Genomic DNA, 27,311 nt, shown 5'->3' with positions numbered 1-27,311 from the left:
AGGTTCTCATTACGCCAATATATGGTGGTTGTAGCCTATTTGCTGCTGCGGTCCGCTAATATGTGTAATAACAATGGTGCAAACTAACCGAGTCATTGAAATATAATCATGCAGGAAACAAATTTTTTTAACTTGAACAAATTTATTCAGTCCAGTTTTTCATAAATTTTTATATTGTCTGCATCCGTTTAACAGATATCTTGTAAAAAACGATGAATGTATTGAATTGAAATACCGTTCTAGTGCTCTTTATACAAGTAAATATAAATGAACGTCGGTAACGCCACATGGGTGTTGGTTTGTCACCAAGTAAAATTGCTTGTACTGTTTTTATTACGTCATACACGGCGTGACAAAAAAGGCGAAAGCATGTGTCATACCTCGGTTAAACTATTTTTAACGTCGCAACAGGATGTTGCGTTTGACTTGAAAAAAATGTGTAGTAAATATCGACGACTCGTCTCAATGCCCACGCTAGATTTCAATTCGATTCTTGTGATGCATTCATATAATAATTACTTAAAATGCATGTGACGTGGAAAGGAAATAAAACATGATTGATCATAAGTTTAAACAAATTTTGTCGAAAAAAAGTAGCTTGAAACTGACACAGGTTTTTGAGATACAACTGATCGACGTTACGTTTAAAACGTTGTGAACGAGTTCTTGTGAAAGAGATAATTGTTGCGTGAGGTCATAAAAGGCGCCAGAGTCGTGTAGGAACTGCTAGCAAATATGGAACACAATTATTCTGTCATAACACCACTGCTTGTCTGGGAGCATGTTATTATGTCAAAAGCTTAAATTTCGGGTTCGTGTGTCGTCATAAATGATATGATTAATTCAGCCAGATTTTTTCGGCGCTTTTCCTATGCAAACAAAGCCTTTTTCTGATGCGACTCCCTTGCATGACGTAGCAACGAAACAGGTTTACGATTTTTGATCGCCGCTTCTTTTATTGTTGTATTTGCGTTTAAACAATACTATTTCATTGCGTTCGTATTGGAAAGTGAGAGTTGAAGTAAGCTCAGGCATTATCGAATTCTGCATCAGGGTGTATTACTCTGCATGGTACAGGGTTTGTGGATGTGGTAAAAACCAAGGTGAAAGCCCTTTTACAGGGAATGCAAATAAAGATACAAACAAAGGCGAGATAATACTATGTACATACGCAAAGAAACATATTTAGTGGCTGACGTGTTATGCCCGCTCACACGTTCGGTTGAATCACAGTGGGTTCATCAGTTGGAGTTCAACTTTCCCTGTCACCGTTTTTTAGATTTTTTAGATTACAAAATATTTCGCGAAGTTGTAATGCGTATAAGAATGCCAGGTTGACTTTGGATCATATGCAAGGGCGTGTTTCGGTGTGGCTGGTTATGACTAATTCGGTTACAAATGAAATCGTTTTTTTTTTCACTAATTTTTTGCAGTGATATCATTTAATGTTAAGTTTGGTGGGATTGTTGCCCAAGTTGTTGCTGACATAAATAAACTTGCATCATCCTTGTGTAACATCATGGCAAGCATTTCACGAACTGCTCAAAGTCGTCTAAAGAGTCGAAAAGTTCTGGGAGTTGGTGAATGTGCAGACGGAAATATCCCGAGGTCAAAGGTAACAAAAAAAAATTGACTTTTGCAATAAAACTATGCAAGTCATGATAGTTGCAGCGGACCCCTGCCTTGCAAGCATTATCTGAAATTTTAGCAAAAAAACATTTATGTTGGTTGCGGAACTTAGTTGTGGAATGTAACCACAAGCTTACAGCTTAAATGTATAAATTTCCGTTGTTCAACATGTGCAGCTGGATTTTTGTTGTTTTTATGTGTTTGCTAATAAGCATCAGCAGTTTCATAATAATACCTATTGGACCAAGTGTTGTGTTTGAGTGATTTACGTAATCCTTGGGTGTTTTTTTGTCATTTTTTTTGTTGGTGGCCGTGAAGTTGTCCGGCGGTTCCGCTATTCTCACAACTTTACTTGAAATTGGGGACAGGACAATTGAAAATGTGGGTTAACGCCGCAACAGACAGTGCTATGAGCTGTTTTAAACTCTTATCAAACAAAATCTATCTATCTTGAAGTATTTAGTATATAAGTTCAACTCTGTTGGATGTCCAAATTAGATAATTCTAAGTGTCTGCAGTTGCTGCATGTCCAAGCTGTATTGGCGTTACAAGGAAGTTTAATTGGTTCAACTTATGTGACCTCAATTCCATTACAAACATGGCATGAATGAAAGCTAATGAGAGTCGCATTGCTTTGGCAAAATGTCAGTTATTGTGTCTTTTCCTTCCTGACCATATTTGTATTTTTCTTGCCGTTCGTTAAAGGGCCGTTAAAATGTTGTTGTAGATCAGTCAACTGCTCGGTCAAAACGAACTCCAGCCGTGGACATTGCCAGAAGACAACTACCCTGTCGGACTGCGAGTTTTCCAATGGATCACCTGCATTTATTTCGGACTTATTGGTCTGGTACGCACAACATGTTTTTTAAATTAACATTGCGTTTTCGCTGTTTAAAACATAAATATACACCCGCAGGGGCATTCAACTGCATAGCGAACCACGGTCCAAATTCGGACCGCACTCTCTTTCAAGGGTTTAATCCGGACCGCACTCATTTAATTACAAATTTGCCGGAATTTGTTAAGAGATACCGTACAGAACCATTTTGGTGATTATATGCTGGGGTCCCATGGGCGTACAAAGTGTCAGGGGAGTCCCCCAACGATTTTGTTGGTTTGCACAATCATATTTTATTCTCAAATCATCCGTGTAACCAAAAACTAAAACCGCATTGTGTGTAAATTGCCATTGTTTCCAAACACTACTATAAGAACTTTGTTACAGTAATATTTGAAATTGACATTGAAGTTTCACTTGTGTCATGCCAAAAAAGTATTGCTGGTTAGGTTGATTTCGTGAAGTAAAATATGTTATTTGTTTTCAAGCCCGTGACATTTTTCGTTAGTTTAATTTCTTTTTTGTGACATGTAATATCCTGTAAGTGAGCACAAGTCGCTTTTTATGCTGTAATTGGCGCGTTCTCGGGAGAATTTGGCAAGTCATCACCAAAAGGCCCATTAAAACATATACGATAGACATACACAAAATAAATTTATGCGAATCTGTGTTTTCCCTTGCAGGTTACTGTGTGGAATCCTCAATACGTTTTTCTTCATTCATCGTATATCGGTGTCCATCGGGATTTCGGTGCCAAGTCATTGGCGCATCAAATAGTGTCACGAAGTTATGTTGAACAGGCAATTACTTCCCAAGACGCCACATCCCAATCCCCACAAGATATGCGAGACCTCTTGGTGAGCGTTTGTACAACTTACAATAAGTGAAATAATCACTAGGTTTATTCGATACGGAGCAAACACATTGCAGCCAAGCTGGATCGGCCACTTTCCCCCGACAGGTTTATGATTTCCAACCAGCTTTGTAGTCAGTAAAGCTACTGATCTCGATAGCTGTGCTCGCCAAGCAATGACCCGCGCTGTAGGGCGATCCTGCCTGTCGTGTGGTTCCAACACTTAAGTTACAGCAAAAAAGTTACTTTTTGAAAAATTAAATATCTAAAAAAATACCAGACAGGTTGGTCAAGTTGTATTAGATTTTGGCGCTTAAAAATTCTCATCGAAGTATTTACAAAGTAACTTCCTTGTAGGCATTGATGGATTTTCCCGTGCGGTTGTACGGTGTGGCAATGCTCTCCCTTGCAGTTTTCTTTCTTTTGTGCACTTTGGCGAATCGCAGCAACCGCAGATGCATTAGGCTGTCGTTGCTTGTTGTCGGATTTTACCTACTTGCAGAAATGTTGGGTAAGTTAAAACAGTTTTGCCATGTGTTCTATCAAAACATTTTGTCGGATTGTTTTGACAGACCCATGTTGCATTTTCCAACAAAGAAAATTTAAGGAATTCGTTCCAAAATTAACATCTTCCTTTTTGCTTTCAGTTTCCATTTCGTCGTGCTTTTCGCCTCACAACCTTTCCACGTGGTCTTCGATAGGCGCGGTTTTAATATTAAACGTCACAATTCGATCTCTCGTCATCGCAATGTCCTTTTTTTATTATTCCCGCACCAATGTTCCTCGGGAGAATGGACAAAAGCGCCAAGATTAAAAAAAATATTGGTGTCACACAAATGTATAAGAAGTTGGGGACGAATGGCGAAACCAAACGAGAAAAGTAGATAAAACACAAATAACTGAAAACACTTTGTACCATTGTGCAAATTATTTCAAGATGTTTTATCGCGTGTTGTGCGTTGGACTTTCAACATCATACTAAGTGTTTGTGTCAGTTGTTTACCACAGGCTCAACCGGCGATCCAAAACAACTTTGATTTGTCATATTTTGCTTTATTCAAGTAAAAATAGATGACATCAGACTTGTGTAGTGGTCGATAAATATTGATCGCTCGATGTAAACAAAGATATTGCTCTGCTTCTTTCGTTTTTGCTCATTTATGTCAAGACAGGCGTGCTCCGAGCTCTTTTTATTTGCTAAAAGTGACAATTTTTATCCGTATCAGAAAGAAACCAATTGTATCGAGTTGCAACTTACCTTATACAAAAATTTCCTCAATGAAACTTCCCTTAGTAGATGTATAAGTAGAGTTTAAGTAATCAATTGAGTGACTTTTTTGCAATTTTTTGATGATCTTGTGCAGATAATTTTTTTGAAAACTTACCTTACCGGGATATGGTTTATCTGCAACACAGATAGATTGTACAAACAGAGGCAAAACTTATTTTAACGAATGTGGTAAATTCCGTTAGTCCTGACTTCATATTGTAACATACTATTTCTTTCGCACGTTTTGCCTGAAAGGAAAATAAAAATGACTTCAAGTTTGTTTTTAACAAAACTTAAAAGCGAACAAATCTGTAGCTAAAAAACAAAACAGAACGAAATCTGGTGAAAAGTTGCGAGTTACGCGAAATAAAGTTTAATGTACCAACGCAAACAAACGGTTGAAGACAACAAGTGTGAAAGGCAAGAAACGGGAAAAAAGCTGCAACATTGTTGGTTTGCTACACAAAAACAAAACGACAGTGTTGGCCGTTTAGGTTCCACAGCAAACGAACGTATTCATTTCCGATGCAGCAAGGTTTTTAACAAGTGGGCACAAAAAACGCAATGACTGCGTGTAATTGGATGAACCGCAAAAAAGGTACTCGAAAAAAAATAATGTAATGTGAAACTTTCTAAAAACAAGGACAAAGGAGTTACAGCCTGTGGTATGAGCAAGTTGTAGTGCTTCACGACAGCTTGTAGGTAAAAACACGGGGATTGGGTTTATGTACATATCCAGCAAATAGAAATAATTAGTTCAAAGCGGAGATCTGTCTGCATGGCAAATTGTTAAGCAGCTTCGAAAGAATTAAGTGGACGTAAACTTTTCTCACAGAAAAATTTGAAAGACATGAAAATTGAAGTTAGTTTGCAGGTTTTTCTTCTCATAGAAAATGGCACAGTGCAATAAGTAACTTTTAAGTATTGGTGAAGATCACCGCGCGTTAGGTATGAAGGTAACGAAAAAATAACATGTCGTGCATGTAATTGTCATTCTAGCAAATAAACGGTACTTTGTCGCATTTAAGGAATAAACCAGTGACACGGTTCGGAAGATATACCCAGCATTGTTACGCTTCGTTGAACAGGACACAAGTCAAAGAAAAGTGTCAACCCAGGCACGTTGAAAAGTTTAGTATTAAAACAGTTACAAAGCTGAACAAGTTTTTACCAAACCCAGTATTGACACAACGACATGCATGAGGTAGTTAGTGCAACATGAACCGCTTATTAATTGAAACAAACCCAACGCCAATATCACGAGTAAATGCAATTCACGCATCGTCAGTTGTGATGAAGTCAGTTTTTATACTGCAAGTTAGATTTGTCGGTTTAAGATGATTTCATTTATTAAATTGCCATTGAAAAGAAACAGTCAAGGGGCTTTTAGTAGGTCTTAGTGTAGCAGAAAAAACAAACAAAATGGACAACAGAGATTGGTTAGCCGTCCATGACAATTGCTCACATTACGGGGTCTAAATACAATAGACAGTTGATGAACGTTGAATACTTTCCAAACCAATGTGACACTTACCACATGCGATTACCTCGAAGTACTGTTGGTGATAACAATGAAGCATTGTGATCTTGACTGTAATATTATCAGCTTGTTTCATGCAAAATGGCTTCATAACATTTACATGCTTATCAAATGGGGACAAATGTGGTTGGAAAAATCGGTAAGCCTCGAGAACCACATTCCGCAGGCAGTACACATGGGCGTGCTGGCGATGGGGTGACGTGGAAACAACGATGGGTCGTGGTGGGGAAGCTTGGGTGAAACGGCGACCTCAGGTTGAATAATTGTCGCTTGTTGTTCGTCATCGAGGGGACGTAACGTACAGCGGTGTTTGCGTAAATAAGTTTCAAGTTTAAATTTTCGGCCACATTTATCGCAGTTGTAAGGTCTGTCGTCTGAATGGGTTTTCAGGTGACGATTAAAATGACTGCTTCGGTCAGTGGCGTAACCGCATACGTCACAGCGGAACTTCTTTAAGGCATCACTGGGGGTGGAAACCATGTTCATGTTTTCGTAGGAAGTGGCGAGGTTTTCCGTGTCTTGAGCTGTTTTGGGGGCTGGGCGAATTCTGTAAAACAGAATGGAATAAACACTGCAATCCCGTGGTTGTGGCAAGAGAAAGCCACTCCCACAATAAACCATAAAAACAATATAAACTGTGATCTGTCATAATGCATGAAAAAATTATGCCAGAGCCATAAACAAAAATTTTTTACATAATGTTTTTTACGCGTCAATGACATTTAAATAAATATTTACCTGATTTGTGGTGACTGGGATTGCGACGAAGGAACAGTTTTGATGCCATTTAATTCACACTGTATCACAATTTCATCCTTATTAAGACCATGTCTTAATAAATGCCGCCTGTTCAAAATACAAAAGCAATTATATTTTTGAATCATAAAATAGTCAAATGTATGATTTTGGCGTTAGAGTGTTTGACACAAGTATTAGCACCAGAATAATACATGAACACAACAAGCAACTGCTTGTATCTTAATGAAAATTAATTATTCAGTGCACAGTGAAGCATAACAAATTATCAAAACAATCTAAAAGGAAAAACTTTAAAAGAGTGAATTGACATGGATTGGAACATCAGTAGAAACACATTTGATGCATTAAGGGAAGTTACACGAGGGGGAGTTTCCATATGTTTGCCTGGACTGTTAATCTGCTGGCAAAAATGACAACCTGTATACAATATTCTATAATTATGATCAAACCTAAAATGGTCGGAACGGCCTGTTCCATAACCACACGTTCCACACTTCAATGGTTTTTCTTCAGAATGAGTCAAAAGATGCCTTTTGTAATGATCACTGCGGTTGGTGCAATATTCACAAGAATCACATTTGTACTTCACATCAACCTTTTAATGATAAAACATGTTGTAATATTTATAATTAGTAAATCTGAAGGGACTTACAGTGGATTTGTTTTGATATTTAAATTTTATTTTTCTTGACTTTTTTGCAGCGGGTTGAGTTGGTTGGGGAGGGGGTGTGGGTTTGGATTCAACTTCATCAATTCCGTTCATGGAAGGTGGTTGTGATGTCACACTACTGTTTCGTCTCACAGAAGGATTTGCTGAAACAAATATTCATGAATCAACCAATAATGCAAAAAAGAAACAAGATATTGGTCATGGCACTTAAGGGTATTCATGCATAAACGGAAAAAAATGACATACTTTTAACAAATGATTAACAAATTAACACCACATTTACAGGCAAAGACAATGTAGCACTGTTATGATATGAAAGGTGGAATATTCCATGCTCTCTATTTAAAAAGTAAGTCCGGTGCTACAGTCACCAGCTGCACTAATCCTAACAGAAAAAAACAGTGTGCATGTTACTGACTGCAGCTCAATTACACCAATATTTGGTTTGTTTCGGTATGTATAAAAGAAGTTAGATGAGTTACTATGCAAATAGTAAGCAAATTTAATGTTTTGCCAGCAACAACTAGCACTTTAGAAAGTACCATTGGAAAATTCCCACTTAGGATCCTGTTGCATATTTCTAGCTCCAGAATGAGGAATGGAGGAAGGAGGTTGTGCTTCATTTGCATTGTGGTCTGGAAGCATAGAGAAATTCACAATTTATAATGGAGTTGCTTAAAAATAGAATTTGATTCACATGCAAATATGCATGATTAACTAGGTGAAAACTGTGTGTATACCACGATATTCATTTCCATTATATGGATTTTGCCACTTGGATGTGTTACCAACATTACTTGAAGGAACCATGGTTGGTGGATCATGAAGATTGTTAGGCAATGACAAAGAAACTTGCCAGGGTGGGGGATTTCCTGAAGGAAATACAATTTGGCACTTTGTATTTAACAGCCACAAAAACCAAAGCCAATAAACAAACTTTAACATTACTCACACATAAAAATTGAGTGAGTTATCACTTGTATAAGTCATTACCGGTAGAGGCAAAACTTTTTAAAATAGTTGTTGCAAATTTACATTCTTGAATGGTAAATATTCAAATTTTCAAGTAGATAAAAAATATTGTACACACAGGAGAGACTTTAGTCGCGTATTTCATGGAAACCAGTTGTGCCAATAAAATGGTCAAACAAAACTTGCCATGATCCATAGCTTGTTGGTCTAAAGTCATACCCAGTGGCTGAGGGGGATATCTGTGATTGTGTCCAAATGGAACAGTGTGCATGTGTGCTACAAAATAAGATAGTGCAAATATCCAACAATTGCAAAACATTGAGTTACAGTCAAACAAATACTGTTGGGAAGCATATCGAAGGATTGAAAAAAAAATAGGTCACTGCAGCTCAAAGTAACACAATGTTAATTTTACAAACTAAATTACAAATTTTATTGGTCAAATAAAATTACTTTACTTATTACAATATACCTGCCATTTCATTGTAACTGAAGTGTGGTGCTTTATGTATTGCATGTTGGTGAAAAAAATGGTCAAAACGCCCTAAATATGGAAAATATGACAAGTTTAGAAGCCAGTTTGTAAACCACTAATAGACAAAAGAGACCCACTGTCATTGGGAGATAAGGTGGTTGCGAGGCCAACAGGAGACAATCCATCTTGTACTTCAAACCCTGGAGAAGGCTCCGAAACCCGAGTAGGTTTGGTATTTTTTCTCTTGAATGACATGCTCACCATTGGATGGATATAAATGGCATTACTTGGTGTGTTATTAGCAAAAGTTTATGTTCTAAAAGAAACAAGTCATAAATTTTATTTTAATACTAGTAGTTATAGGCTATCTGTATCACATTCGAATGTCCATCCCATCAAATTTAGTTTGGGCATTAAAACAATATTTTCAGTTAAGACACTGTAGTTTTGTACACTAACCAGTCATTCCAAACATGATGCTCCTGAAAAAAATGTAAAAATATCTTAGCAAGCTTAGTTACAGCCAAAACAGTCATATATTACAACAAAAAATTTGTAAAACGATGAACTTACCTAACAAAAATACACCATTGATTGGTTAAAGCATATGCATGAAAAAAACTTTTTTAACCACCTATTGCTTACCTAAGAAAGAAAACATAAACCATAGACTTAAGGCAGTGCAAATCACAGGTATTTCTAATAGCATTAAACAATACAAGTGATGATCTTTCACACTAAAGTAAGATTGCTTTACACGATAAATATTACATGATAAATTGAGCAAACATAATTGTTTAAATACATGCAAACAAGTTGTGGGGCTTTCAAAATATATAAGCCTGTTGTAACTTTTTGTTCACATGTTTACCTTTTGTAGACGTTTTGCCAAGCATATGTGTAAAATTGAAATATTATATTAATAAAGTATTTTTGTTTTTTTTCAATATTTCAATTGTAAAATCTGGTATTAGGTATAAATTGTTAAATTTTCCAATGAGTAAATATAAGAACAGAAAGAAATCCAGAAATGTAACATGTTTTTACAGAGCTATAATGCAGAACCATTTGCTAATAACCTACAACATTATCTACAAATCTTATTTAGGACGACACAACATGAAAATTCTGGACACAATATTCAGAAAGAAATCTGCTTAAGTAACAAAGGCTTAATTGTTTAAGTTATTCAGGAATTGGAATGTCAAAAAGATCATAGGCACCCTCACTATTATCAAGGTTGAAGTAATAGTCTTGGTCACATGGTAAAGGAGACAAGCTCAACAGAGGTTCCAGAGTGTCTGAAAAATTCAGCTCATCAAACAGGCTTGTGTCTGGTTCCATAGATGTCATCGGTTCAGCAATTTCTGGTTTTTCAATCTTGGGACTTGCTGGTGGAGGAACAGGAACAGCCACTGGTGGATACATTGTATCTTTATTGACCAACAACACTGATACAGGCCCTGAAGATGATTTTAAATGCACTTGGTATTTCTTTTTTAAATCCATATCCTCTGGTACAGGCACTTCTAGTTGCGTGCCTGATGGTGCTTTTACTACAAGCAGGGTCTCTCCTTTGAAACAGCGACATACATCCTCATGAGTCACATAAGCTAACTTGCTATTATCACCATCATCTGTCACATTTCGAATGCTCTGATGGACAGACATTTTTTGTTTATCAAGGTCCTTCTCAAATTGTTCCAGGTCTCGAATTTCTTCCCTAAGAATACTTAGTCGACTTACCATATCAGTGTTATTGCACTCAGGCCCAGCACCTTTCCATTGAATACTGTTTTTGGACCTTTTCTCGATCAATCCAATACCCTCCAGAACATTTGTAATATCATAAATTCTGCGTTTCTGCCGAACTGCTAGTTGATCAGCAGCAATTTTTAAGTCCAAAACTCCATCATCTGCATTTTTGAGAAGGGAAACAAATTTTGTTGTCAGAAGACCCAAAGACTTTTCATGCCGATTTTTTGGGCCACCTTCAGTCATTCTCATCACACCTGGTTTTTAAATGCATTCAAACAAAACACCTGTAGACAGAGGTCTGGTTGAAGAATTTTAAATACAAATAGGATTTTATTTTTCGTAGAATGCTTTTCTGACAATTAAACACTCATATAAAACATATGACAAGTCACCATATTAGAAAGTTTGTAATTCGCATGGAGGATATTTTTAGCAAATGTGGATTTGTGCACTTGTGTAATATGTGCTTCAGCATAACTTAACCACATAACTTCTTGTTAAGTAATTCTGGGAATCATTCCACATTCTGTTGCAACTGGCCCTGAAGATTCCTGGTTCTGACTGACAGATTTTAGCCAGGAAATTAACGTTTCTGTGAATGTGGTTTTACTTTACTTGGCATACTTATTCTCATGTTTGCTAATAGTCAGATAAATCATGCGTGAACACAAATGGTATATATATATTTTTTACTTTTTTGCATTGGGACCTGTTTCCCATTTTCAATGCCCCTTTATATGTAGGGCAGAAGTTGTAGGTAAACAAACCTACAGCCCAGATTGGAAAGTTTGTAATTTGCGGATAGTAATTTTATTCGTCAAATGTTAATTGAACAGATTTTGAATAGTAAACTGCCATTTTCGTATGTTAATGCATTAGCTATTTGTTTTTGCACAATTTGCTGATAAAATTGTGAAAATTCGCGTGGATAAATCTTCCGCGCACATCATTCTTTCCAATCAGACCTTACAGATAAAAAATCAACAATTATTGGAAAATATACAAAAACGGGGAAAAAGAGAAGTGAAAAACTATACATAAATTTTACACAAAGGCTGCCCTTAGCTCATTCAAGAATCCCCAGTGTTTATCCCACGATGGGCGTCTGCGCAACTGGCCTAAAACAAATGTCTAAACACATTATTTTCATGAATGTCTAAATTGAACAATATAATAGAACAAACATGCACTTTATGTGCTTGACCACGAGCGCGACAAATGCGAATTTACTAAAATTAACATGTTAGTTAATAGTTGTTCCACATCATTGTTATTTTCCTTGCCGTCAAGCAATTCGGATGCTGAATTTTCAATTACGATTTGACACTTGAGGTCGCCAGGCAAAATGTTTTCTACAAAAAGTATACATGAAGAACGTAAACCTACAGGTAAGCGTATAAAAACAACTAATCTTTGTCCATCTTGCTCCGAAACAGGTATTTTTTTTCTGAATTAGCATTCTCGCTCACCTGTGCAGTAATTGCAAAGGAAAGAGTTTCGCTACACACCCAATGACATAATATATCTTCAATATTTATTGCTAGATAACTTTTGCATGAATGTTTAACCAGGTACAAATAAAACTGTTGTCATCAATTTAAAACAGCCGAGATATTCTGTGTTGTACCATAGAATACGTTTTAGTATTTTATGGTTGCACACCATAGAAAACAGTACAAGCATAAAGCGTGAATTTGTAAGTTATGGTTAGTCATGCGGAAAGATAATCCGCATATCATGGAAGATACTTTTACAGCGGGTCACAAAGTTTTTTCCAAACTTGATCCACATATAAGCCTATGTAACATAGAAATCTGTGCAAATATTAACGCTATGATTTCGTGTAGTATTTCAACTCAAATTTGTAAACAAAAATAACAGGTGGTGGCCCTGTTTACACCTAATCATTAAAATTCGCACAGATTTCTGTTTTACACAGACTTATACGTGGATCAAGGTTGGAAAAAACTTTGTGATCCGGTGTAGTAGTATTTTCCGCATACATGGTCTTCGGAGTGATTTTTATTTCGCACAGGTTGGCTTGGAATTGGATGTCTGTCAATTGTATTTTCGCAAATCTTGTTAAGCAGTCTTAATAGTAAATCATAACCCTGCACCTAATTTCCATATTCCGCCTTGTTAATTAAACAAAATAGATCCAAATGTGATATGTGCAGTGCAGCCGCAGACAGGGCCAGTGGTGACAGAACCACCATTTCATCCTTTTATATTTCAATTACCTTGTCTTTATTTTCATAACTGTGTTTTTTTTAGTAGCAGGTGGTTGGCCATGACTTCAAGAGGCATTGAAATAACATGCCGTGCATTTACAAAACTGCAACTTCATTTAGCAAAGTATCCGCACTGTAGCGTAAATGGGTTGTTGTTGGCCTGCAAAAAAAGATTGCAATCTGAAAAAGTTCTAGAAATAGTGGATGTCATACCATTGTTTCACCAATGTATTCAACTATCTCCTATGCTGGAAATTGCACTGACTAATGTTGACTCCCATTGCGACATTAACCAGCTCTGCATTGCTGGCTATTACGAAGCTCCAGAGAACTTGAATGCCTCAACTGACCCTACACCATATTCAATTCGCATCAGTGACAAAATAAATGCATATTGTCCTGATGCCAAGCTGGTAATAGTTGATAATAGTAAGGTACCTTTGACAGAGTCACTGGTATTTCATGAAAAATCATCGGAAGGAAAATGGAAAAAGGTTAAATCAAGCATAAAGTTTGATGATGATTGCAGTGATGTGTTGCAGCCCCTTATGGATCGCTCTGTCTACAAAGATCTTGTTGATTTCGACAACCATCTTGATGACATTTCACAACATTGGTTAAATCACCCAATAAATAAATTAGTTGTAATGAATTAGTTTTTGCATTCAATCTGTTTTCACTTTTGCTGTGTGTTTTGCAACTGGAAAAGTTAAAATATATGTGCCAGAACTGAGTTAAACTATTTGGTTGGAAGTATGCTTGTTTCATTGCACAGAAAGATTGTTTCCGTTATCAAAATTGTAAATGACAAATATAATTTCTATGTTGTATTGAAAAGTGCAAAATAACAAATTACAACTTTCCAAATGCAAATATTTTTAAGCTACTGCACACGATTGATTAGTGAAGGTATGTAGTTTGTATAGTACGCAATTTAAAAAAAAAGCAATGTGCACGACCATGGTTTACGTATTATTTGTTATATTGTAAAACTAGTACAGTGCAGGTAACATTACATCCTATTGAACAGCCCAGTGTGTTATTACTATTAATTTTTACAAATTTATCCTATACAACCCAAAATCAAGCACCACAGTGTAAGATCGTACCATTGCTATTGAAATGTATGCAAATGTGATATATATACAATATGTTGCACATTGCCACTGGACTTGTACCATCAACATTACAACCTTGCAAGGCAATCCACTGATCTTGCAATGACAAACTTAGATGCATTAAGCAATAATATTTGATTAAAAATTTAGTGTTCATTATTCCCCCAGTTTGACAAAGACCCTTGGTCTTTCAAAAACTTTAATTGCTTCATCAACCTCCACTATTCGTCTCTCCAGTTCAGTCTTCCTGTTTCGTACTCCCAGAGTGTCGGCTGAACGGACTGGTAATAACCGGTGTTGCTCCAGAAGCTCTTGTTGCTCTAAAACGTTGTTATGATTAGGATTTAGTTACTATAATAACCAAAACTGTGTTTTCAACCAGCAATATATTTGGTTAATAAGTGGTAGTCACAATTTCAGGAATTTTGGAAGTACCTGGTGGAAGGAAAAATAAGAGTGATAGTTTGAAAATGTTAAGTGTGGTTTGATAAATTGACAAGTCTGTATGACCAAACAATATTACATTTTTTATATTCTCAAGTGTTTAAATTCAATGTTATTTGTAGCAGAGAAAAGTTGATAAATAAAAATGCAGTAATCAAAAGTGGTCCATGCTTCGCATTTGATTGTTCTCTAAATCATCCCATGCATGAATATATGTGACGGGACAGTTGGGACAAAATAAAAATTTTCTGTTAATATCTAAAAAATTTGCATTTTTTGCCATACATTTCATTATCACATATTGCCAAACATGGGACAGATTGAGTAAACTCATTTATATAGTCATACAAATGCATACTATAGTGATTTAACTATATTTAATGCACCCCAACTAAGCACTTGTGCAGCTGTGAATTTGAAGCCATTATGGTCACAAAATGGGTAAAAAGTTGGCCCAATGAACTTGTGTGAAATTTAACATGTTTAAACTACCTTCTACGAGACCAACAAAATCACAACATTTTAGTTGTTTTTGGTATTTCACAGTATTTTACCTTTGAATTCCAATAAGGAAACAAATATTATCATAGATTGTAATATTTTCCCAAAGTAAGTAAAACAAATTATGTTTGGTATCCCATGTGAATGTAAATAAAGGGTTGTAGAAATTAATTTTTCTCAGTTTAAGGTAAATTACACCACAACAGTGCCTAAGCAAAAGAAACTGTACTTATTGTCCCAACTGTTCCTGCACAACTACTTGAACTTAAACCTCTTCCTGAGTTTCGAATGCATCTCTATAAGCAGTTCGCATACGCTGACATCTATAAGGTGAAGCAGTCACATGATCCATATCAGGTGTAAAAGATTTTCGCATTGATACCACTGGCTGGTGAAATGACACTGCTTTTTTCACTTCTGGTTGACAAGCACTGTAGGTTTGAGGGGTGGTGTAATAATCACCATTTCTTGGATCAATTGACAAATTTTGCATTTGAAAGTTTGGAGGATGTGGTCCATCATTTGTTGCATCTTCTTTGGTGACCATGTCACCACTATTTTGGGGAGCATACACATACACAGAACTTCCATTCTTCGCTTTGATGGAAATAATAGGACTGGCATTACATTTTGAAGATTTACGCTCCTTAAAAGGACTTCTAGGTATAGGTTCTATGCTGTAATAACCTCCCACATTAGCAAAATTATCATTGTTGTTTCCATAGTGATCAAGAGGATAGTCTTGCAATAAATCATGGTCATAATCATTTTCAGAATATTTTTGATGAATGCTGGAAGGATTTTCAAAGCTCCTTGACAGAATTTTTTTTGGAGAAACTTGCTGATAAAATTCTGGGTTGAATTCATCTGATTGCTCTAAATAGCTTATTTCTTCAGAATGGAAGGGATAATATGCTTGACAATTTTCATATGTTTTTGTTTCTTTCGGGATGTACATAGTATCATAATCGGTGTGGTGTTGAACATTTTCAGTAATATTTGAATATGCGACTGCAGCTGAAAAATATTGCTTTCCAAAATGAAACCCCTTGTTGAATATTGTGCACGTATTGGGGAAAAATTGTGAAAAACAGGAAAAAATATTTTGCTTAGTGCCCTCTGGCAAAAACTATTCAAAGGTTTTGGTTGTTATTTACCAAACTAATAAGAACACCATATTTTAAAGTTATGACAAATGTTTGATAATACAGTAATTACTTACTACTTCTCAAAGTAGTTAAGGTTTCCCTTCTTTCTGAATCAGGTAGAACAGTGTGTCCTTCTGGTACTGAGGGGTCTGGCATACTTCTAACTCTCTCCTGCTCATTTCTGGCCCATTGCTTCTGACGTGTTTGCAGACTGTAAAAGTTCATTAAACATTTTACAAAAGTGGGAGAAAAATACCAAATTTGTGAGAACAATCTTTAATGTTACCTAAAAAAGAATTAGTATCTTACTATGAAGGTGTTTTTCCTTTAACGTCCAGATTGTATTTTTTTAGACCATCATTATACTTTTGTGTTGAGTTTTGAAGAGCAAGTTGTGGTTTTGATCTTTGAATCTCATAAGACCGTGCCACTCTTGCATTACGTGCAACAAAATCAACTGGGGATTTTTTGACCTGGAAATAGTTCAAATTACCACCTGAAAAGCATTCAAAGACCAAAGCATTTCCACAAAGCAGACGTTGTGCTTTCACGCCCCAAAGACTTTGGATTTTTTAAACACCATAAGTTTACTAATACCTGACGTGGAGTCAATGACTGGTATGGTTCCTTGTTTTTAAATTCACCAGCGTCAACACGATTGGACCTTGCTGGTGCTGACTGAGGTCTTTCCGGTTGGTTATCAGGACGTGGTGCTCTTGGTGGATCCTTGACAAATAAAATATTGTTCCTGCTTTTAACAATGTATTACAAATACTCCTAAAAATTTTTAAATGAATAAAACAAAATTTTTCACATTACAACTGTGATTTTCTAAAAAGAAATTACGGTCAGGCAAATCTGCAAACATTTTTAAATAGGAAGTGTGGTAGGTGGAAAATTAGAAACCATACCAATGTATTTATAGTTCCTACATACTTGCATGAATTCTTTCACCCTTGATTCAACGCTGTTGTATTGAGATGATTTCCACATAGCTTTAACTGGTGTGTTTTTCTCACTCTGCCTTGCCTTTGCTTCACGTTGAATTCTTCTCATTCTTTTGACATTTTCATTTCCATGATCTTTAGGGCCTTTCTCTGTAAATTTTTCATTGAAACACAGTAATCACAAAGATTACCTGATAATAGTAGGGTCTATCAGCATGGCGTAAGTTTTGAAAAAAAATTAATATTATTAATATGTCAATTCTTACTTGGACTAGTGTACTCATAGTAACGTTTTTCTTCAGTTACAAACAGTTTTGCTACAGATCCCTTGGACTTTGTTGCTATTTCTTCTGCTTCAGGTCTAACTCGGGGAACAGGCCTTGGGGTTCTTTCAGAGTATTGGCCTTTGGTATAAACAGGATCCACAAGGATCGGACTCCTCACTCCAGCCTGTCGCATGGGGCCCTTCTTTGGATCAATATTTTCATCTCTTCTATACTGATATTCATCTACAAGCATATAGATGAAAATCAGGTGTATGCAGTGGTGGAATTCAAATTATTTGTTATCCGGTTCTATTACAAAAGTCATATTTTTCAGCCAGGTCTGTTACAACAATCCATTGACAGTAACCAGTAATGCTAACCGGTTTGCTGAATCCCACCACTGGGTGTATGCCACACTAGACCAAGTTGTTGGGAACATAACATTTGGGTTTATGTTTAGCCAAATTTTTGGACCATTTAATATGGAAAAATGCCAAACGAAAACGCACAAAAAGTCATTTTGGCATGTTAAAATTGTTCTATTGATGTTCTTTTAGTGTACAATATGAAAGTTAACAAAGTACTTCTTAAAAAATAAATTGCAGTTTGAATGAAAGTGCATCATGATATCACATTAAAATTGACGTAACTTACATGGATCTGGTTTGCCATAGTTACCAAAGAGCATTCCCATACAGCCTTTGGATTTTTCTGCCACCTCTGCTGCTTCAGGACGAACTCGAGGCACTGGGCATGCTGACCGATTTGAGTATTTTCCATCATTGTAAATAGGATCAACCAAAATTGGAGATTTCACTCCAACATGCCGCATTGGTCCATTTTCCATATTAGGTTGCTCTGAGGTAAAAATTTTAATTGGTGACATTACTTACATTGTTAGGCCTGTTTCATAGATCATGTTCTAAATATATGCAATGTAAAAGTTTTTAAATTTTATTCTGGAAAATGATACACAAATATTATCTGTCAATAGAAAATTTTGGCAAAACATGGCATTGTCCAACCTTGTTGTCTTCCAAAAGATGAATTTTTTGGATGATTTAAGCAGGTGTACATTGCAGAGCCCCTGTGTTTTTCTGCAATGCCTGTAGCTTCAGGTCGAACTCTAGGCACAGGTGAAGAAGTGTAGTTTCGTGGAATGTCATAGTTGCCTGACCCATACTGCATTTTGTAAATGCTATGCAAAATTGAATAAATCCTAACTAACAAACTTCACAAACAAAATTAAACAGAATTATTGTATTGTATCACTAGCTCCTTAAATCTAACAAAATCAAGATTATGCATCATCCTAAGACCAACGAAACAAGTTTATTAAGATAGGTATTACAAGTATCTGAAACAAAATGCTTGGGATCGAGGATTAGTATCAGTTAGGTTATACATGGTTCCGACATCGCGTCATAAATAGGTCTGATGTCACAATGCTTCAGGTAGAGATTGGCTGAAAATGCATTGGTTTAGATTGAGTTCTTCAATAAAACATGTGTCGCACAGCACTAAATCAATTTGTAGGAAATGTTTTACGTTTAGGAATTTAACAGCAACTAGCATCTGGAAGCTGTTTTGGTGTGCGTTTTACTGAGGCGAGTCTTGATCGTATGGAAAATTAGAGTAGATAAACACTAAAGCTTGTCTATTATGTTTTTTTGTTAGTGCGTTCAACTATTTAAGGTGCTTTTCTTTGATGAAACGTTTTATTTCGGAACTTGGTGCTTATATTTCTCGGCAATTCCTGCATTGCCTAAACGTGAAATTTTTTCCCAAAAAGGTGTTACCGCTGCGCCACACATGTTTTATTGAAAAACTCCTTTCCAAACCAATGCATTTTAGGCAATATCTGCCTGCGGCGTTGTGATGTCAGACCCGTTGATGACACGGAAACCATAAGTTGAATCCGGAAAAATCAATTTTACCTACGGTACATCAACAAAAGACAAAATAAAGCTAAAAACAAACAATTTTTAACATCTTCTTCAAAACGACATCTTGTTATGATGCGGTACTACGTTTGTGGGGATAATTTCCTGTAGACACTCAGACTTGCAGTTAGCTTGTAGTATCCACGACAACATAACAAATCTGGAATGCCGTTCACCCTTGAATGCATTTGACCACACGGTGCGCTATTACCGATTATATAAACTGGTACCCTGAGTCACAGAGCAATTATTTTAAAAGTAATGAAAACTCGATGCTAAAATGCACCACGCCCGATAGTAGCTCCGCAATTTGTCACGCCCCACCAATGTATTTTTTTATTTGAAATGGATCTCTTTAAGTGCGAAGTGCAATAAACTGCTACAAGTTTTTTGTTATTAATGTGATATTAAGTTTAGATTTTAAAAATCGTCAAGCTGTTTTGAAATTCTATCGGTCCGCAAGTGCTAAAAGGTTAAGAACCACAGATCTCAACCATAGAAGGCTGCGTTTTAGAAATGTGTTCAGTGGTGGGATTCAGCCGATTCGTGCGAACCGGTTCTTGGCATTTAATGCCCTACGCAAATCGGTTGTTAACAATCGTATGTGTAGGCCTTTATTTAACTTCGAGCAATGTTTTTCCGCGGTTACTATATGGCATGATGCTAGTAAGAGAACCGGATGCTAAAAAATTTTAATCCCACCACTGGATGTGTTGCGCCGGATCTGGGTATACTCCGAACCGACCGGATAATACACTTGTTTTACCGGATAGTTGGGAAAGCATTTTTGACATTGAACGTGCAAGCATTTGCAAATTACTCGTTTTGGTGATCCTGCTGCAAAAAAAACGATACATTCCGACTTCCGATTTATAGGTTGTTTTCTACTAAGTTTGTTCGTGACGTGTTGTGCCTAACTAAGTAAAACACTTTAAACGCCCTACGTTGATTGCCGGTCAAATGCACGCTTGAATTGCGGTTAACAAACTGCCGGATCAAAATTACCCGGTCCGGTCGGATCGGGATAGTTTTCAGTCAAATCCGGCCGGGTAATTTTGATCTGGGAACATCACTACTGCATCATACAATACTAAAACAGTATTCTATGGCTGTATTTATAGGCCTACCTGGTATTTAAGTTTTTTAATAAGATTGTTAATGAGATAAAAAAAGATTAATTAAAACACATGAAATAACATTACATCGTGCCGTTAGCGCAAGTATGTCTGTAGGTCAATGGCGAACAGTAATTTTCTGGTAACGGACCAGGCTACAGGTCTATCGCAGGTTAAACAAACGTTCCGTGCATTTTCATTGGAACTGTTATATATGCTTTTGTTTATTATTAGTGAATAACCTAAATTATGTGAGAGATAGAAAATGACTTTTACGTTGCCACTACGAACTGAAATCATTGTCTGTGCCCTGGCTCTTCTAAATTTAAAAAATTGGATGACTTCATTACCAGGTGACTGTCGAAATTTGTTGATTAAGCACGTGACTTGTAAAAATTACTGATGCGTGACAAGTGTTGTCTTTGGAGTTTTGCAAAATGAGTAATGTGATTGTTTTATTAGTAATTAAAAGTAAGTTGTGCTGGCTATTAAAATTAACTTTCTTTTGTCAAAGTCTTTAAAATTCGTTTATAAATAGGGTTAACTAAAAATTTTGACCATTAACAGCTTTGCACCGAATGCATCCATCGATGAAAACACGTTAAAACGGCAAAACCAGATTCCAGAATAAGCCGATTGGTTTGTATAAAAATTGTGTTGACTTAAGATTGTTTGAATTATGTATAAATGCTTTCAAGCTTTAGCTAATAGGCAAAAACATGTTAAAGTTATAAAAAAATGTTGGTTATTTGTCCATTGTTTATACAGGCACTTCAAAGATGCCTAGGGTAGTGTCTGATCAACGTGCTGCGTATGAATCAAATGAGCTATTCCGGCGACTAAGTCGAGAAACTGAAATAAAATATACCGGTTATCGTGATCGGGCAGTGGAAGAACGACAACTTAGATTTCAAAGCAGTTGTCGCTCTGGAAAAGCCGAGATTGCTTTTGTTAGCTCTGGCACCAATTTTACGCTGCAGTTTTACCCTTGGACTGTTGAAAATACACAGGGGATCCCTCCTCCAAAAGAATATGTCAACTTTGAGCGAGAACCAGGAAAAGTTCATCTTAAAGCCCCATTTATTCTCAATGGTGTATGTGTGTGCTGGAAGGGTTGGGTCAGTCTACATCGTTTGGATGGCATGGGATGCATTGAATATGATGATGAGCGAGCACAGGTCGAAGCTCGACAAAGTGGAAACATGCAGCAGTCCATGCAGAGTGTTTCAGGTCCAAAGCACAAGCATCCATCAACTGGTAGTGGTGGTGGTGGTGGTGGAAGCAGCAGCCCATTAGACAAGCGACCTAGGCTTCATTAAGTTTCTCACTAACAGTAATAATGGCAAGTAAAATGCTGCTTGTATAACAATAATAATTCCTAGTTAATAAATGTAACAATTCTGTGTGTTTTGAATTTTCATACCTGCCAGGCTGTGAATTCTTACCTTATTTGAACCTTACAAGTTCCAAATCTGTAGCAATAAAACTGTTACAACATTTACTTACAGTATGCTAAGCATGATTTTACTTTTGTTTTCTTTCCTACATACTACAATACTGTTTTTTTCTACAAACTTCCCTACAGTTCTTTAAGGTATTTTGATGTTATAGTGTATGTTGTATATTATAAAAAAAAGTGATAATACACACACATTTTAGGTGCATAATTTAGTTTTTAACAATGTCTGTTAGTTTTAAAATATAATCCTATGACGATTTAAATGTATTTAAATATATATGTTTTCTGCTTCTACGCAGCATTGATTTTAAATTGTTTTTATGTTTGTAAAATATAATTAGACATCCAAAATGCAACTAAAGCAATACATCTTGTTTCAGTTTTTTTGGTAAGTGGGACCTATGTTGTGCATTTTTAAATCATAAAAAAAAACATTGTACTTGTACATGTCTGCTAAATAACAGTTGTTTCGTCAAATACTACAAATTGTTTATGGCTTTAGTGTTACCTATGGTGAGTGCTTTTGTATATTTGGATTAAAATTTTTTAACTGTGTTTAGCCAATTCACGGCCAATTACAGTGTGCTGGTTTTGCCTGTATATTGTGCTCAGTAGTAATTTAAACAAATATGTTTTGTTGCGGATTTCAAACTGTTAACTTTTTTATATCTACTCGGACATGTAATACATACGTCTATGAGATGTCTATGTGCCATGATTTTTTGTGTGCTCCTGCAGTTGTTATCCGCTGTTCCATACCGTACCTTGAGTTTTTGGTGCCATTGCCAAATGATTAATTTGCTTTTGTTGCTGTGTCTAACAAACAATCACTGCTCTGCTTAAAGGTTTTCTCAATGTCTTTTTAAGTGGAAACAATACTAATGTGAAATGAAGGAGAGTGGTGCAACTACTCCAAATGAAAGACTTCGTCTCTTGTTTGAGAAGGGCCAAATAGAAGTGAACAAAAATGTTCCTATTAGGAGGTACTTCAGATCCTGCCAAGAAATTATGAGAATGGTACAGTATACCTAGATAGTAGAAATGTAGAAACTTAAATGCTTGTGACTACCAATTTATGGAGCCACCTTAAACATTGCACCCTTTCTTCACAGGCAGAGGTTTATTTTGAAGAAAAGAACTTTGAAAATTCATATGTACTTTATGCAAAGTTCCTCATGTAAGTGTAATAATGTTGGCTCAACTATAACTGAACTCAATTTTTAAAAACCTTTTGTTTATTGAATGTATCATCATTAATTAAATCAACAACAATTTTAGTGTACATCTTAAGCTTTTATCGTCTGGTCAACTAAATTTAAAATTTATGAATTTTTTTAGCCTTTCTCTGGAGAAACTGAAAACCCATCCACAGTTTAGCCAAGTGACAGTGGCTGAAAAAAATGCCAACAAAAAGGCCCTAAAACCTGCTTTGGAAAGAGCTGAGAAGCTAAAAAAGTTTCTCAAAGATAAATATGAAAAGGAATATAAGAACTACCTCGATGAACAAGTATATATGTGCAACTATAGTTTGATGGAAATTTTCTTGAGTGGTCATTAATCAGTACATTAATAATTTTTTTGAAACATTAACTGAATACATTTAACCAGCATTTGTTATTCAAAATTTTCTCAAATACTCAAATATGGTGATAATTTTGCTTCGTGCTTTAATAGGAAAGATTGCAACAATTAGCAGAAGAAGAAAAAGAAAGGTTGCGCCAGGAGGAAGAGAGACTGAAAAGAGAGAAGGAGGAAGAAATCAAAATGTTGGAGCAGCAACATATGGATGCTTTTGTCCGGCAACAACGGAGGGAGGAGTTGGAAAAAGAAAGGCTTGCAATTGAAGCACAGTGCGTAGACATGTTATGTGGTGAATATATTATGCATAAATTGTGTTATTTAGATTATTTTTTACACAGTGCTAAACTAAAAGCGAAATTTGGGAAATTATGTTTTGTTTTATAATATTCTGTGTTACATGTGAGGTTTTTGGAATGATTTAGTTGTTTAAATATTCTAAGCTTGATGAAGTTTTTACACCAAATTTTACATTTATTAGATTTGAAGAAAAAGTTAACATTAAGGACAATGGCCCATTACTACCAGTCGACTTTGCGCCACCTCCATCTCTACCTGAACCAAGTCAGGCACGTAATGAACCAGTTGCACCCATAGCAGGTAGAACTGCTTTTTATATGAAACCTCTTCAATTTACGGGTGGTTTTAATCTAATTGTTAATTTGTTTCTCTTTTAAGCACCACGTCCATCCTTCGACAGAAACCTTAAGCCTAATAATTTAGGTGTTGAAAGTTCAAAACCATTGGATACTCAAACACATGATGATACGGGCACATCATCTATGGCCTTCGCAGCGTAAGTACCCATGTCATAATATTACACATTTTTTGGCTGATGTGGCACTGTCTTAAAACCAGCGACAGCAATTAGCGGATAGCAAAAGTTTGAAACTAAGTGTTTCTGATTTTTTGCAGAAACTGATGATGCCTTTGTAGGCGAAATCGGTTTTTCGTATTTCATAAATTAACTGACTGACGGTAATCAGAAACACATGGTTTCAAACGGTTGTAAATGTGTATTGTTTGTTTTTTAACCTGTAAAGCGCCCTGATTGCTAAAAACCTTGCAAAAGATTTTTAACTGCTGTAAGATTTGACATTGAATGGTGATTACAGTTCACTGACGCAAACCAAAAACAAGTATGGATTAAGGACAATTCTGTGTCCCAGCAACCTACCGTTGGAATTCATGAAATATGCAAAAGCCAACACCGACCGGAATATAGAAACATGTGGTGTGTTGTTTGGCAAACTGGTGAGCTAACAATACAAACAGTTTTGGCTGGAAATGAAAAACCTTTCTTTAAATTGATCAAGATATGTGCATAACCCTTTGCAACGCTTCTTTTGAATCTTTCGCAGGCAAATGAAGTGTTTGTTATCACCCATGTTCTGCTGCCCCATCAAAAGGGAGCACCTGATAGTTGTGACACAACCAGAGAGGAAGATATGTGGGACTTCCAGGACCAATATGATGGAATATGTTTGGGTTGGATCCATGTAAGTTATATTTACAGATCTTGTTGCTGAACAACATAATCATGTGAATAATTTCACTTTATCTTATTCATGTATTCTCTGACAGACTCACCCTTCGCAGACAGCTTTTCTTTCAAGTGTTGATCTCCACACACATTACCCCTACCAGTGTCTCATGTCAGAATCTGTTGCCATCGTTTGTTCGGGAAAATTTAACGAGGTGAATTTGCTTTTGTTTCTTCAAGAGTGTAAAATGTGACAATATTTTAACCAGCATAGATGTGGTTACAGTTTCTCAATAATTTAAAGCTCTTCTGGCAAAACAACTTCTTTTGTCTTTTATACGTGTTACTATCTATCGCCGTGTTGGCGTTTTACTTCACTTGTCATGTTGAAGTTCTGTTAAATAACGACCGAAACGTCGCCCAAACAAGTTTTTTTGCCAGAAGAGCTTTAAATTATTGAGTAATATGCCTGGCAGCATTAGCAACAAAGGTTACATTTTTTTTAACAGACAAGTGGTCACAGCAAGGGTTTTTTACATTCTAGTTGACTTGCGATTTTTGTGGACATTTTATTTCATTTACTTCATTTATCAGATTGGGTATTTTATGCTGACACCACATCATGGTATGAACGTGATTGGAAAATGTACAAAAGCTGGATTTCACCCACACAACACAAATCCTGCACTTTTTGAGGTGCTTCTATTTTTCATTTTACTTGTCAACAGTTCTTATCAATGGTTCTTAACCTCTCAAAGTGTAAAGTTTCGAAACGGCCTTTATGGTCTAGCCATTTTAAACGAAAGCTGCTGTAACTTGCAATGAAATGATAAAAAGACCCAAGATATGTATTTCACTTTTAATGAATTCTATTTAATGTGAAATTTGCTTTTTGACATACTAGCAAATTAAGTTGGTTCAATTCAAAAAAAGTTTTCAAAAGGTAATAAGGATTAATTAGGATTTGTTGATCATAAAAAGAGTTTTAGGGAAAGGATAGGATATTTATTGGTGATTAATTCCGGATGGCATGAATGGCAAAAATCAACAACAGACCCACTGTGTTGAACTAAAACATCACATACAGCCATGTGTGACAATATTTTGTGTTGTTTCACCAGAGTTGCGACCACGTTCATACAATCACCTCGCAATCTGCACAGATCGTTGATTGGAGGAACAAGTGCTGACGTCATTCCACGTGTTTTTTCACCAACATTCAACAATAAATAGGTAGCAGAAGGAATGTGAAAGCCAGTTCCCAGTAATTGCCGATAACCGCTACTACTGTGTGCTTTACTGTTGTTTTCAACATCAATTCCTGTTTCATTTTTGTTCGCACTTAATTTCCTGCTGCTTTATTTTCACGTACGTCCTAAATATTGTTGTCTGATCAAATAAAGTTTCATTATATTTCATAGGAGATGATATATGCAGGGCTGTTATCGATGAGAATGCAAACAAATTTATGGCCAAAAAACGACTAATACGTCTAAAAATTAGGACGCTCGTTATTTTTAGAGGTTGACCTCTGAATTAATAATAATTTTTAGAAATAACGGTAAGGCAACCCTGAATTAACAAACAGTTATGCATGTACCACAAACAGTACGCTAATCTGCACCACAATTGGTTGGCATTGTCTGAAGCCTCTCGACGTTATCTACTCAAATACAAACGAATGCTTTCTGCCAAATTCATTGAAGGACTTATATGGCAATTAAACCAGAGAAATCCAATAATGCACCTGGCGACTGTTCCGCTTGTTTCTCAAACAAATGACCCCAGAGACCAAAAATGCACCGGGCCGGCAACCAATTTTGATCAGAATGTGTAGCTGATGGATCTTTCATAAAATCGCAAATGAATTTGTTTATTTTTCTGTAAAATATAGCCCGAAGTTTTAGCTGTTTTTTCAGTTCAATTTTCTGCAGCATCCGACGCCAAGTTGCTACATGATTTAAAGCGCCCAAATCCCACTAAAACTGCCCGAAACTGGCTCAAATTTGCCCCAGCAACAGCACACGTATGTGCACTCACTCAACTTTTAAATTCACCCCTATGCATCACTGGTTGCTTTGTGACGTGTGCCCCTACCATTACGACAGTGGACAGAAAACAAGTTGGGCATTTCCCGCCGGCGAAACTTATTTTGATAGAACTACCAATATAGGTCCTAAAAGGTACAATTGGCTTGCAATAAACCAAGTAACGAGGTACAACACCGCACCCAGGAGTAATTTAAAACTTACGACATCCAGAAAAATGCTGTGTTGAACTTAACATAGAATTACATATGGTAACTCTGGATGTA

At 36.2% G+C, this 27,311-nt stretch overlaps 7 protein-coding genes across 9 annotated transcripts; 4 read left to right on the top strand and 3 right to left on the bottom strand.

Annotated features, from left to right (window-relative positions):
* Positions 1–1,437: 1,437 nt before the first annotated feature.
* Positions 1,438–4,943, top strand: LOC145894511 (tumor protein p53-inducible protein 11-like). Its single transcript, XM_082983126.1, has 5 exons — positions 1,438–1,615; positions 2,357–2,476; positions 3,151–3,324; positions 3,678–3,831; positions 3,968–4,943. The coding sequence occupies exons 1-5, from the start codon at positions 1,520–1,522 to the stop codon at positions 4,132–4,134; spliced, it is 711 nt and encodes a 236-aa protein (XP_082839252.1). The 5' UTR covers positions 1,438–1,519; the 3' UTR covers positions 4,135–4,943.
* A 2-nt stretch (positions 4,944–4,945) lies between these two features.
* On the bottom strand, positions 4,946–9,659 carry LOC145894508 (uncharacterized). 3 transcript variants are annotated; one of them, XM_082983122.1, is made up of 11 exons: positions 9,580–9,659; positions 9,384–9,488; positions 9,144–9,322; positions 9,004–9,075; positions 8,718–8,807; positions 8,300–8,431; positions 8,102–8,194; positions 7,542–7,702; positions 7,339–7,484; positions 6,869–6,976; positions 4,946–6,677 (listed from the first exon to the last, which is right to left on the bottom strand). In XM_082983122.1, exons 3-11 carry the CDS (start codon positions 9,268–9,270, stop codon positions 6,227–6,229), a joined length of 1,380 nt encoding a protein of 459 aa, XP_082839248.1. In that variant the 5' UTR covers positions 9,271–9,322; positions 9,384–9,488; positions 9,580–9,659; the 3' UTR covers positions 4,946–6,226. The 3 variants fall into 3 exon arrangements, with proteins under 3 accessions (XP_082839248.1, XP_082839249.1, XP_082839250.1); XM_082983123.1 differs by having other exon boundaries at positions 9,466–9,488; positions 9,580–9,653; XM_082983124.1 differs by having other exon boundaries at positions 9,144–9,488.
* Positions 9,652–11,058, bottom strand: LOC145894510 (transcription factor E2F5-like). The gene has a single exon (XM_082983125.1). The coding sequence runs from the start codon at positions 11,011–11,013 to the stop codon at positions 10,192–10,194; it is 822 nt and encodes a 273-aa protein (XP_082839251.1). The 5' UTR covers positions 11,014–11,058; the 3' UTR covers positions 9,652–10,191.
* A 1,984-nt stretch (positions 11,059–13,042) lies between these two features.
* Positions 13,043–13,654, top strand: LOC145893920 (ER membrane protein complex subunit 8/9 homolog). The gene has a single exon (XM_082982319.1). The coding sequence runs from the start codon at positions 13,055–13,057 to the stop codon at positions 13,649–13,651; it is 597 nt and encodes a 198-aa protein (XP_082838445.1). The 5' UTR covers positions 13,043–13,054; the 3' UTR covers positions 13,652–13,654.
* Positions 13,655–14,273: 619 nt separating this feature from the next.
* On the bottom strand, positions 14,274–18,691 carry LOC145893919 (uncharacterized). The gene is made up of 9 exons (XM_082982318.1): positions 18,445–18,691; positions 18,074–18,277; positions 17,420–17,662; positions 17,143–17,303; positions 16,804–16,932; positions 16,516–16,679; positions 16,281–16,417; positions 15,330–16,075; positions 14,274–14,433 (listed from the first exon to the last, which is right to left on the bottom strand). Exons 1-9 carry the CDS (start codon positions 18,605–18,607, stop codon positions 14,335–14,337), a joined length of 2,046 nt encoding a protein of 681 aa, XP_082838444.1. The 5' UTR covers positions 18,608–18,691; the 3' UTR covers positions 14,274–14,334.
* A 2,267-nt stretch (positions 18,692–20,958) lies between these two features.
* Positions 20,959–22,781, top strand: LOC145893907 (core-binding factor subunit beta-like). Its single transcript, XM_082982302.1, has one exon. It carries the CDS (start codon positions 21,257–21,259, stop codon positions 21,794–21,796), a length of 540 nt encoding a protein of 179 aa, XP_082838428.1. The 5' UTR covers positions 20,959–21,256; the 3' UTR covers positions 21,797–22,781.
* Positions 22,782–22,813: 32 nt separating this feature from the next.
* Positions 22,814–26,415, top strand: LOC145893906 (STAM-binding protein-like A). Its single transcript, XM_082982301.1, has 11 exons — positions 22,814–22,953; positions 23,049–23,113; positions 23,275–23,443; positions 23,611–23,786; positions 23,996–24,114; positions 24,193–24,310; positions 24,630–24,768; positions 24,876–25,013; positions 25,099–25,212; positions 25,592–25,693; positions 26,119–26,415. The coding sequence occupies exons 1-11, from the start codon at positions 22,825–22,827 to the stop codon at positions 26,185–26,187; spliced, it is 1,338 nt and encodes a 445-aa protein (XP_082838427.1). The 5' UTR covers positions 22,814–22,824; the 3' UTR covers positions 26,188–26,415.
* Positions 26,416–27,311: the final 896 nt, after the last annotated feature.

The sequence above is a fragment of the Ascidia mentula genome, chromosome 3 (genome assembly GCF_947561715.1).
Source record: "Ascidia mentula chromosome 3, kaAscMent1.1, whole genome shotgun sequence".
Taxonomy (NCBI): domain Eukaryota; kingdom Metazoa; phylum Chordata; class Ascidiacea; order Phlebobranchia; family Ascidiidae; genus Ascidia; species Ascidia mentula.
This window is presented reverse-complemented; position numbering and strand designations above follow the sequence as displayed.

What these genes read in the sequence shown, in the direction of transcription:
- LOC145893920 (XM_082982319.1), top strand. Translation starts at nt 13,055, where the DNA reads ATGACTTCAAGAGGCATTGAAATAACATGCCGTGCATTTACAAAACTG.
- LOC145894510 (XM_082983125.1), bottom strand. Translation starts at nt 11,013, where the DNA reads ATGAGAATGACTGAAGGTGGCCCAAAAAATCGGCATGAAAAGTCTTTG.
- LOC145893906 (XM_082982301.1), top strand. Translation starts at nt 22,825, where the DNA reads ATGAAGGAGAGTGGTGCAACTACTCCAAATGAAAGACTTCGTCTCTTG. An exon ending in AGGCTTGCAATTGAAGCACA is followed by an intron (nt 23,787 to 23,995) that starts GTGCGTAGACAT and finishes TACATTTATTAG; the next exon opens with ATTTGAAGAAAAAGTTAACA. An exon ending in TATGTTTGGGTTGGATCCAT is followed by an intron (nt 25,014 to 25,098) that starts GTAAGTTATATT and finishes ATTCTCTGACAG; the next exon opens with ACTCACCCTTCGCAGACAGC.
- LOC145894508 (XM_082983124.1), bottom strand. Translation starts at nt 9,270, where the DNA reads ATGGTGAGCATGTCATTCAAGAGAAAAAATACCAAACCTACTCGGGTT. An exon ending in CACCTTATCTCCCAATGACA is followed by an intron (nt 9,076 to 9,143) that starts GTGGGTCTCTTT and finishes TTCCATATTTAG; the next exon opens with GGCGTTTTGACCATTTTTTT. An exon ending in TAATGGAAATGAATATCGTG is followed by an intron (nt 8,195 to 8,299) that starts GTATACACACAG and finishes CTATGCTTCCAG; the next exon opens with ACCACAATGCAAATGAAGCA.
- LOC145894511 (XM_082983126.1), top strand. Translation starts at nt 1,520, where the DNA reads ATGGCAAGCATTTCACGAACTGCTCAAAGTCGTCTAAAGAGTCGAAAA. An exon ending in GAAATATCCCGAGGTCAAAG is followed by an intron (nt 1,616 to 2,356) that starts GTAACAAAAAAA and finishes ATGTTGTTGTAG; the next exon opens with ATCAGTCAACTGCTCGGTCA. An exon ending in CCTACTTGCAGAAATGTTGG is followed by an intron (nt 3,832 to 3,967) that starts GTAAGTTAAAAC and finishes TTTTGCTTTCAG; the next exon opens with TTTCCATTTCGTCGTGCTTT.
- LOC145893919 (XM_082982318.1), bottom strand. Translation starts at nt 18,607, where the DNA reads ATGCAGTATGGGTCAGGCAACTATGACATTCCACGAAACTACACTTCT. An exon ending in CTATGGCAAACCAGATCCAT is followed by an intron (nt 17,663 to 18,073) that starts GTAAGTTACGTC and finishes ATATGCTTGTAG; the next exon opens with ATGAATATCAGTATAGAAGA. An exon ending in CTATGAGTACACTAGTCCAA is followed by an intron (nt 17,304 to 17,419) that starts GTAAGAATTGAC and finishes AAAAATTTACAG; the next exon opens with AGAAAGGCCCTAAAGATCAT.
- LOC145893907 (XM_082982302.1), top strand. Translation starts at nt 21,257, where the DNA reads ATGCCTAGGGTAGTGTCTGATCAACGTGCTGCGTATGAATCAAATGAG.